Here is a 12013-nt window from a genome sequence, read left to right on the forward strand (position 1 = left end):
GGGAGGTTGGTCATGGAATGAGGTTAGGGGTGGGGAGATTTTGAAGCTAGTTTACTCAGACCTCACCCACATTCAGATTTTTTCTGAAGAAGTGTCCTGACCCGAAACGTCAGCTTTCCTGCTCCTCTGATGCTGCCCGGCCTGCTGTGTTCCTCCAGCTTTACACCTTGTTATCTCTTCTCTCCCACCTATCCACTCCTCTCACCACTGCCTACCTGCACTCACCTATCACCATCCCACCTACCTTCCCCAGCCCCACCCCTCCTCTCTCTATTTACTTCAGAGCCACCTACCCCTCCCCCATTTCTGAAGAAGGGTCCCCGACCTGAAACTTCCACTTTTCTGCTCCTCTGATTGTGCCTGACCTGCTATGTTTCTCCAGCTCCACACTGTGTTATCTCTGACTCCTGCATCGGCAGTTCTTACTTTCTCCCTGCTAGAAGGCTGGGTATTACTTCCTAATGCCTAGGGCTGTTTATTCACAGGAATCCGGTTCGATTCCTTAATGTTACATTTAAAATTTTGTTATATTTTAAAATATATATTCAAAAGCCTGTGGTAACGATTATCAGGTGGGGGTGCAGTCTTTACTAATGTGGGTAGACCTTTCCCTTCTATCTTGGGAATGATGACCTCACCTGACAAAGAGGTTATGCTCTGAAAGCTTGTGATTTCAAATAAACCTGTTGGACTATAACCTGGTGTCATGTGACTACTGACTCAGATTTTGAACCAGCCTGATAAGGGATCTTCAACTTTGTATTGATGGCATTGAGTCATGGAAACTTCAGAAATAGGAGAAGCAGCATGGCCCCTCAGCTCTGCATTGCCTATTCAACATCACTTTCCTGCACTATGCCTATATCCTTTTGACATGTTGAATTCTACCAATCTCTGCCTTGACCATAAAAAATGACTAAGCCTTTACAGCTCTCTGGGGTACAGAATTCCAAAGTTTCATCACCCTCTGTGAAGAAATTCCTTCTCATCTGAAGTCTCAATTGGCCTGCCCCTTAATCTCAGACTACGCCCCTTGGTTTTAGATCCCATCCATCTTCCATCATTCACCTCCCCCACCCACCACTTACAGCCAGAGAAAACACTATTCCTGCATCAACCTTTTAAGAATTTTGTTATTGCTTCAATGAGATCACCATTTATTCTTCTAAACTCAAGAAAATGATGACTCCATCTCCACAATCTTTGTTTGCTTCCAAGAGTCCGTAGTCACATGACACCAGGTTATAGTCCAACAGGTTTATTTGAAATCACAAGCTTTCAGAGCATAACCTCTTTGTCAGGTGAGGTCATCATTCCCAAGTGGAAAGTCTCATACTTCAGTCTGTTGTAATGGCCTAGTAAGCCATTCAATTTTATCAATTGCTATGAAGTCTAAATAAAGAAATGAAGCTATATGTACCACCTGGCATTGACCTAGGCACCAGAAAAGACAACAGCAGAAACAGCTCTGTCGACCCTGCAAAGTCCTCCTCACTAACATCTGGGGGCTAGTACCAAAATTGCGAAAGCTGTCTCACAGACTTGTACTTTGCACAGGATATAGGTAAGGGGTGGAAGAGTAGAGCTAGGCTCTGCAGTGTATTCAAGCTCACATGTCTCACACAGCAGGTTCTGGCCTGTGTGATAGCACCATTAAAAAAAAGAGACTAGGACCATTTATTGAATGAAGTTCAGCAACATTCCATTGATGGAAAGCAAGATTAGATTGGACAGCTAGTTTATTCAGACAGCACAGACATTATAGCTGCTTTCTGTTCTTCCTGTGGTTGTATGGTGCAGAGTGTGAGGATTACAATGAGGTCAGCCACAGAATATGAGTTCCCTGATTAGGGCTGTTAACCTGGTCCAATCAGGGAGCCCTGGCTGATGGATATAAACAGGAGTGTCAGACATCCAGTTCACTGAGAGCTGGCTCTGATGAGCTGAATCAGAATCAAAGACTCTCCACGTGTACAAAAGGCTGACTTGGTGACAGGATACTGGCACCTGTGGAATTATTTCAGTGGTGATGAGAGAAAAGCACACTCCTAAAGAAATTCGCAATAGTCATCTTTCAGTTGGGACAAGCATTTCTGGCACTGTGCCATTATTAGAGAACCTTGACTCGTTTGATCCTGTCATCAAAGACTAGGTCCAATATGTGGAAAGAATGCATTATTTTCTGGGCAAATGAAATTGGGGCAGATGAAAAGCAACAAGTAATTCTCCTGACAGCTTGTGGACCCATAGCATTTTCGGTTATTAGTAGGCTAACCTTCCCAGTGGCAGTGAACAATAGCCTGACATAATCATACTCACAGAATCATACCTTATAGACAATGTCCCAGACACTATTATCACCGCATAAAAACTGAAAGAACTCCGGATGCTGTAAATCAGAAACAAAAACAGAAACTGTTGGATAATCTCAGCAGGTCTGGCAGCATCTGTGGAGAGAAATCAGAGTTAACGTATTGGGTCGAGTTACCCCAACGACAAGGATATTAGACACATGGGAACACCACCACCTGTAAGCTCTCTTCCAAGCCACTCGCCATCCTGACTTAGAAATATATCACCGCTTCCTCACGGTCACTGAGTCAAAATGCTGGAATTCCCTTCCTAATGGCATTGTGGGTCAATCCCCAGCAGGTGGACTGCAGTAGTTGAAGAAGGCAGCTCACCACCACCTTCGCAAGGGGCAACTAGGGACAGGCAATAAATGCTGGCCAGCCAGCAACGCCCACATCCCATGTGTGAATAAAAATAAACATTCTCTGTTCATGCCAATATATTACCTCTCTGCATATTAACCTCTTGCGTGTGACCTGATAGAATGCCTTCTGAGGATGCAAATACATCACATGCAACAGTTCCTCTTGTTTTTTTTCTGCTAATTGAATCCTCAAACTCACAATAGGTTTCTCAAAAATAATTTCCTTTTCATATACCCATTTTGCACTCTGCTATCTCTTTCCACCTTTATAACATGAGCTAACTTAAACCCTGCACTGGCTCATCTACTGCCAAACCCTCATTCCTGCATTTTTAAATTTGATTATTCCAATGCACTCCTAGCCTATCCCTCACATCCTCTGCCCCATAAATTTGAGACCATCCAAAACTCCATACCTCTTCAATCTATATCCTCGCTCTCCAAGTCCATTCAGCCATCACCACCATACTGTGTTGGGGACTATGCCTCTGGACTCAATATCGAGTTCAATAATTTTAGGGCCTAAACTCTCCCATGTCCCAGCCCCGTACCCCACACACCAGGCCTTGTTACCACATAGCCTGCCATTACACACCACCTGTTATTAGTCACTAACAGTCCCCATTAACAACTACTCATCCTCCCAGCCTGATCATTATCAGCTCTTTGTCTGTTCAACTGCTCTTCTGTCTCTCTTTAGGCTCTATCCTATCGTTTACTCCCTACCCCATCCCTCCCCTTTATTCTGCATATAAACTGACATTTTCCCAGCCACCATCAGTTCTGAGGAAGGGTCATTGGGCCCAAAACGTTAACTCTGTTTTCTTCCTTCACAGATGCTGCCAGACCTGCTGAGCTTTTCCAGCAACTTTGTTTTTGTTCCTGATTTACAGCATCCGTAGTTATTTCAGTTTTTATCTAGTAGGAGTAGGCTATTTGGCCCCTGCGCCTCTTCCACCATTTGATAAGATAATGGCTGATAACCTCATTACTATAACCTGAAACTGCCAATGCTTCCCAGGCTGAATAGCTTTTACAAACTTTGCTTGAATTACATTTATTGTTGGTCAGGAATATTACAGTTTCTCAAGGTGACTCCTCATATCCAGCTCCTACCATTAAAGTATGCAGAGTGCGGTTAAATGTCCTGTTGTAAGTGTCACATCAAGTGATGGCCGTTTGTCAGAGTTTCTGCTCTTTAGGTGTTAGTTCTCCGCCGTCAGTCAATGGCCAGGTTATCTGAAAATATCAACGCACACATGGGAATTGCAGAGTGTGAAGTGGGAGTGGGCAAAGCAAGAGGTTGATGGTTTGCATCTGCAGTTCAGGCATTATACCAGGTTAGAGGCTGAGGCTGAAATGGCATTTCAGAAAGTGCGAAGGAAAGAAACATACTGTTGTCCAGAACATCTTCAATGATGCTCCTTATCATGACACCAGGACCAGCTTGATAATAATGCAGCATCATCCATTGTGGGAACTGTGGTGGTGTGGCCATTCCTGCTGGTTTGTTACTGCTCCCTACCTTCTCCTGAAGAAAATGGGAGAGAGTGAGTGTGTTGCAATGTGTTTGTGTGACATGCCTGTCAGAGCTGAATAGTTAGTAGTATGTGGAGGTGATGTGAAATGGGTGTGAGCTTGCTGTAGTGGTAGGTGTGAGAGGGAGATGGAATAAAAAATATTTACCTCAACCAAGTCCTGCTACTTTTAGGATTAAATTCCAATTCCCATCGTTCAGCCCAACTGACAAGCATATCATCTTGTAGTCTAAGTATTTCCTCGTTGCTATTTACCACAGCACCAATTTTCATGCCATCTGCAGAATTACTGATCATACCTCCTATAGTCATGTCTAGATTATTAATGTACAGAACCAACAGCAAGAGACCTAGCACCACTGGATACAGGTTTCCAATAAGAAAAACACCCTTCAACTATCACCCTCTGCTTCCTGTCACAAAGCCAATTTTAGATCCAATTTGCCACATTACCTGGGATCCCATGAGCTTTTAGCTTCTTAACCATCTGCCACACAAGACCTTATCAAAATCCTTAGTGAATTCCATGTAAACTATATCAACTGCATTACTCTCACCTAAGCACCAACACACCTTGAAAAATTCCATCAAACTTGCGAGACATGATCTTCCCCCGACAGTGCCATGGCTGACTATCCCAGATTAATCAGAGGGAGGGATGGGGAGTGACAGAGGAGGATTCTGGGAGAGTTCATTCTGCTCACTACAACTGAGAAGGAGGTCACAGAGGAGCTGGTGCCAAAGGCTCAGACAGATAGATGGATGACTGCCAGGAAGGGTAAGTTGGCAGGCAGTGTAGAAGTCCCCTGTGGACCACCAATTCAGCGAAAGATGCTTTTCAGTCCACCCACAACTTGTTAGTCTTCCAGTGTAAAGAGTTGACCTCAGCCGAGTGTTGCAGATTGGCATATTCCAAGGTCCAGGAATACTTGCTAAGGGGCACACTAAAGCTTGGGGCAGTTGCCTTCAATATGCAGTGGGGAATGGCCACTATCTGAGGTCTTTCTACCCAAGTATAACAAGGGTCTGTTCAGTTACCAGACCCTCTGGATGACTGAATTTATGTAAATACTATCCTGCATGAGTAAGAAATGCCTTTGGTTTTTGCACCTGCAGGGAATGTCAAATTCCAGTGTTTGTTGCTCTGGACACACAAAGACTGTGACTGCAGATAAAGAGATTTTTATGAATAAAGTATATTTTTATCAAAAAGAGAGCCCCCTTTGGCTATGCCACTCTCAAGCAAGTACAATGTTTTGGATATTCTGGGGAAACAGCAGCAGCCAGATCAATGCACTGTGTTTGGATTTGTTGTACAGCAGGGAGAGTTGAAGTGTTGATGAGGACAATAGCGATAGGGAACTGTATGGTCAGGGGCACAGTTAGGTGGACAGTGAACACAAATGAAATTCCAGGATGGTGTGCTGCCTCCCAGGTGCCAGGATCAAAGAGGTCTCTGAGAGGGCACAGGATATTCTGAAAAGTAAAGTAAATTGCTAGAGGTTGTGGTCCACATTAATACTGATGACATAACCTCATACACTTTCCCACAATGTATTGTATTTTCTACTTCTAGCCTGTCCACATCCTTCTGCAGCCTCCCTGCCTCTTCAACACAACCTGTCCTTCCACCGTCTTTCTGTCATCTGCAAACTTAGCAAAATTGCCTTTAGTGTATTTGTTCAGATTGTTAACGTATAACATGAATAGTTATGGCCCCAACACTGACCCCTGTGGAACTCCACTAGTTACGAGTTGCCATCCTGAAAAAGATCCCTTTATCCCCACTCTCTGCCTTCTTCCAGTCAGCCAATCCTCTATTCATGCCCGTACCTTGCCCCTAACACCATGGGCTCCGATGTCATTTAGCAGATTCCTGTGCCGCACCCTGCCAAAGGCCTTCTGGAAGTCCAGACAGATCATGTCCACTGGCTCTCCTTCATCTAACTTGCTCATTACCTTCTCAAAGAATTTGAACAGATTTGTCAGGCATGACCTCCCCTTGATGAATCTGTGCTGACTCAGCCCTATTTTACTGTGCATTTCCATGTACTCTGCAATCTCATCCTTAATAATGGACTCTAAAATATTACCAAAGACTGGCTAACCAGCCTATAATTTCACATCTTCTGCCCCCCTCCCTTCTTAAACAGGAGGGTTACATTAGGCATCTTCCAGTCCTCTGGGATCCTCCCTAACTCCAGTGGTTCCTGAAAGATCACCACCAATGCCCCTACAATCTCCTCAGCCATCTCCTTCAGAACCTTGGGGTGTAGTCCATCCGGTCCAGGTAATTTCTCCTTACTTCCCCACACCACCCAATCACTTGTTGTACAATGGTCAGTTTGATCATCCTCCCTACAGCCCCCACTCTCATCCACATAGGGAGCAAGACCTCAAAACTGTTAGTCAAGCTCAAGGGCTGAGGATCCTTCAGCACTACCTCCTAGATTACTCTACCTGCCTCATTTGTAGCCGCACCCTCCTGTAGCTGACCACTAGAGTTAGTTAATTGAAGGAGTGTGACTGCTGCCTGAAACACAGCGTCCAGGTAACTCTGCCCCTCACTGTGTTTGAAGCTCAGACTCCAGCTCATCAAATCTGAGGCACAGTTCCTCAAGCAACCAACACATACTATAGATGTGATCACTGTGAACCACATTGGGGTCCACCAGCTCCCACATCATGTGAGTACAACACATTGCCTGGCCCGGCATCTCTATTTCTTTCGTTTTGTTCTTAATTTGTGTTAAAAATTTACTACTGCGCTTTTAATTTGTAATCTGTTCATGTTTCTCCTATTTACCTTCAGTCTGAAAGTAACTATAACAGATAGCCAAATTAGCAGCTGTTGCCAACCAATGGACTTGTGGTTTTCTGTGAGGTCACTCTAAGTTTTCTGCTGGGCCCCTGCTCCTGGGTTTCAGTTTATCCTTACAAAAGAAAACCTTACAAATTATGAGCTGAGAAAGGAAACAGAAAGCGCCTCTTCCCCTTTGCACCAAATCTACATGTAGATTGGTCGAACCAGCTCGGTCAGGGTAGCCTTGAGGAGGAGTTCGTTGAGTGTATCCGTGATAGTTTTCTTGAACAGTATGTAATGGAACCAACAAGGGAACAAACTATCCTAGATCTGGTCCTGTGTAATGAGACAGGAATAATTAATGACCTCATAGTTAGGGATCCTCTTGGAAGGAGTGATCACAGTATGGTTGAATTTAGAATACAGATGGAGAGTGTGAAGATAAAATCCAATACCAGGGTCCTGTGCTTGAACAAGGGGAACTACAATAGAAGGAGGGAGGACTTGGCTAAAGTAGACTGGAAACAAAGATTTTATGGTGGGACAGTTGACGAGCAGTGGAGGACTTTCAAAGCAATTTTTCAAACTGCTCAGCAAAAGTGTATTCCAGTGAAAAGGAAGGACTGTAAGAAAAAGGATAATCTGCCATGGATGTCTAAAGAAATAAGGGAGGCTATCAAATTGAAAGAGAAGGCATACAAAGTGGCCAAAAACAACATGAAACTAGAAGATTCGGAAAACTTTAAAGGTCAACAGAAAGCCACAAAAAGAGCTATAAGGAAAAGTAAGACAGAACATGAGAAAAAACTAGCACAGAATATAAAGACAGATAGCAAAAGTTTCTATAAGTATATAAAACGAAAAAGAGTGGCTAAAGTAAACGTTGGCCCTTTAGAGGATGAGAAGGGGAATTTAGTTATGGGATATGATGAAATGGCCGAGGCATTGAACAGGTATTTTGTATCGGTCTTCAAAGTGGAGGACACTAATAACATGCCAGTAATTGACAAAGAGACGAAGGTAGATGAGGACCTGGAAACAATCATTATTACGGAAGAGGTAGTGTTGGGCAAGCTAATGGAGCTAAGGATTGATAAGTCCCCTGGCCCTGATGGAATGCATCCCAGGGTACTAAAAGAGATGGCAGGAGAAATAGCAGGTGCACTGGCGGTAATTTTCCAAAATTCGCTGGACTCTGGGGCAGATTAGAAAACAGCAAATGTGACACCACTGTTTAAAAAAGGAAGTAGACAAAAGATGGGGAATTATAGACCGATTAGCTTAACCTCTGTAGTGGGGAAGATGCTTATCAAGGAATAAATAGCAAGGCATCTTGATAGAAATTGTCCCATTGGGCAGACGCAGCATGGGTTCATGAAGGGCAGGTCATGCTTGACAAATCTTTTGGAATTCTATGAAGACATTACGAGTGAGATGGACAATGGGGACCCAGTGGATGTGGTGTACCTAGATTTCCAGAAGGCCTTCGACAAGGTGCCACACAAGAAGCTACTGCATAAGATAAGGATGCATGGCGTTAAGGGTAAAGTATTAGCATGGATAGAGGATTGGTTGACTAACAGGAAGCAAAGAGTGGGGATAAATGAGTGCTATTCTAGCTGGCAGTCAGTGACTAGTGGTGTGCCTCAGGGATCGGTGTTGGGACCACAATTATTTACAATTTATATAGATGATTTGGAGTTGGGGACCATGTGTAGGGTGTCAAAGTTTGCAGATGACACTAAGATGAGTGGCAAAGCAAAGTGTGCAGAGGACTGTGAAACTTTGCAGAGGAACATAGATACATTGAGTGAGTGGGCAAAGGTCTGGCAGATGGAATACAATGTAAATAAATGTGAAGTCATACATTTTGGCAGGAGTAATAGTAAAAAGGATTATTACTTGAATGGTAAAAAGTTGCAGCATGCTGCTATGCAGAGGGACCTGGGTGTCCTTGTGCATGAATCACAGAAGGTAGGTCTGCAAGTACAACAAGTAATTAGGAAGGCAAATGGAATTTTGTCCTTCATTGCTAAAGGGATTGAAATAAAAAGCAGAGAGGTTATGTTGCAGCTGTACAAGGTGCTGGTGAGGCCACACCTGGAGTACTGTGTGCAGTTTTGGTCTCCTTACTTGAGAAAGGATGTACAGGCACTGGAGGGGGAGCAAAGGAGGTTCACTAGGTTGATTCTGGAGTTGAGGGGGTTGGCTTATGAGGAGAGACTGAGTAGATTGGGATTATATTCATTGGAATTCAGAACATATAAAATTCTGAAGGGAATAGATAAGATAGAAGTCGAGAGGATGTTTCCACTGGCAGGTGAAGCTAGGACAAGAGGGCATAGCCTCAAGATTAGATGGAGCAGATTTAGGACTGAATTGAAAAGGAACTTCTTCACCCAGAGGGTTGTTAATCTATGGAATTCCTTGCCCAGTGAAGTAGTTGACGCTACTTCAGTAAACGTTTTTAAAGATAAGGTAGATATTTTTTTGAACAATAAAGGAATTAAGGGATACGGTGAGAACGCGGGTAAGTGGATCTGAGTCCACGAAAAGATCAGCCATGATCTTATTGAATGGCGGAGCAGGCTCGAAGGGCCGGACGGCCTACTCCTGCTCGTAGTTCTTATGTTCTTATGTTCTCACACTGCCGCCAAAGTTCCCGAAATATATACCCACTTGGGTTGTGTATTACACTGGAACTGATTTCTCCTTCATGACTGAGAAAGTTTAATGCTCCATATTGGTCCTTAATTGCCTTAAATCTTACTGATTGAGTCTTCATGGTCAAGCTTGTGGCTGGCCATGTGATGGGATGTGCTATACTGAGCGGAAGGAGAGATTGGCAGTGCATTTACTGAGCCAAAACCTTTTAAAGATGCATTCACTCTGTTGACCCCACATGATGACATTGAACTTTTTCCAATACTATCTTCCAATACTATGGGGCAAGACTCCCGGCATTGCTGTCTGTGACAAACTGCTCCAGCTGCCTTTCTGTAGTCTGTTCTGAGATCCTGTTGCCCCTCCACATAACACCTCTCTTCTATCAACCTCTTTGCCTTAAAACCTTGGAGCCCTGTCCCTGACCTTTGGCACAATATTTCCATTCTTCTCCTGTACTGTTTCCCACCAACCTCCAACATCATCTGCTTCAGGCAGAATGACTGCTCCCTTCAAAGCTATAATCTGGCATGAAGACAAGCAGGCTAACATTAAATTGTTCTAGCCTCACATAAACCTAGGCCTCTTGTTGAATGTGCAGCCATTCCTCAGAGTGTTCAGGACATAATACCACAATCATGGAAATGAAATCAAGATTGCAATAAAAATCTCCAGCCTGCTTACGGAATCTATAGTGTGGACTAGCTGCAGAGAGGGCTAATTGTACAATCCAGCAATCCCCGTGGGAAATGCCACAAAGTATTGAACATGTCCCGGGAAATCAGGAGCATGTATCCTGTGTCTTCACCCTCATGGTGTTTGAGTTTTATGTGGAGACGTTGACTGCTTTGTCAACTGTTATCTTTACCTTCAGATTTCCAGCTTTCTAAAGTTGATGTATTATTGATGTTTAAATCCTGTAATGTTTTGTTTGAGACTAATCTTCTGCTTTTTCTGCTCATGGTGACAGTGATTGGCTATCCAGCTGAAGTGTACAACACGGGGTTGAATATTCTGATGCTGAACGTTGCTAGAATACTTACAACGATAACCGTTTGCTTGGTTTACATTCCACTCTTCTACCGACTAAACATTATTAGTACTTACGAGGTAAAGCTAAATTTAGTCACGTCTTCCAGTTTTTCACTATTGCGCTCTCACTTTCTGAAGGTAGAATAGCAGACAAATGTGGCTACAGGAGCAGTTAGCATCACTGGGACAGTCATCCACAAACCCCAGGCTAATGTTCTGGGGCATGGGCTCAAAGACGACCACAGCAGATGGTGAAATTTGAGTTTAATCAAAAAAAAACAGTGGCAACCATGTAACCACTGTTCAATTGTCATAAAAATCCATCTGGTTCCCTAATGACCTATAGAGAGACCTACATGTGACACCAGATCCACAGCAATGTGGTTGGTTCTTAACTGCCCTCTGGGCAATTAGGGATGGAATATGAATGCTGGCATAGCCAGTGATTCCTACATGATCCTTTTTGTTTCAACACCACTAGTTCTAAGGAAACATTCATAATGAAGGTAATGTCAATGCACATTGATGGTACAGTGCTATGGAAATCCTCCAGTCATGACATTTTGGATTTTTCTTGTCTTCACTTTTTAGTCTTTCCTTCACTGTATGATTTTCTGCAGTAGGAACAGTTTGATCCTAAAGGGGATCACAAAGTCTCTGATTCTTCACAAATATAACCCAGGTCACCTGATTTATCTGCTAAAGTCAGCATTGATTGATAGCATCAAATATCCGTGCAGTCGAGGGAGATTAACGCAAAATCTTGGACGAAACACTTTTCATCAATTATTGTTAAATAGTCTGATAAGTCATTCCTAATAAGATGAGATGGTACAAATCTCTCACCTAAAACACTGATCAGATGGCTGATGGAACCTTCAGTCAGAAGATAGCTTGGAGTCTCTTGACACCTGTTACCAGGTTCATATTCTGGTCTAATAAAAGCAAAACACTGTGGATGCTGGAAATCCCAAACAAACACACAGCATGCTGCAGAAACACAGCAGGTCTGGGAGTATCTGTGAAGACAGAAACAGGGAAATTAAGTAAAACCCGAAAATGCTGGATAAATTCAATAAGTTCATGCTTCAGGTTAATGACCCTTTGTTTTTTAATTCGTTCATAGAATATGGCCAGGCCAGCATTTATTGTCCGTCTGTAGAGAGTAGTTAAGAGTGACCCACCAGCAATTTCCTTCCCGAAAGGACATTAGCGAACCAAATGACTGACAATGGTTTCATGGTCATCATTAGACTCTTA

At 43.4% G+C, this 12013-nt stretch overlaps 1 protein-coding gene across 1 annotated transcript in view; it reads left to right on the forward strand.

Moving 5' to 3' along the window:
• Positions 1-12013, forward strand: part of LOC109935488 (sodium-coupled monocarboxylate transporter 1-like) — a 78311-nt gene that overhangs the window by 2681 nt on the left and 63617 nt on the right. Inside the window, exon 3 of the mRNA XM_048611078.1 lies at positions 10692-10831. Coding sequence (XP_048467035.1) covers positions 10692-10831 — 140 coding nt within the window. The remainder of the gene's footprint in view (positions 1-10691; positions 10832-12013) is intronic.

This window comes from Rhincodon typus, chromosome 23, assembly GCF_021869965.1.
Source record: "Rhincodon typus isolate 14 chromosome 23, sRhiTyp1.1, whole genome shotgun sequence".
Lineage (NCBI taxonomy): Eukaryota > Metazoa > Chordata > Chondrichthyes > Orectolobiformes > Rhincodontidae > Rhincodon > Rhincodon typus.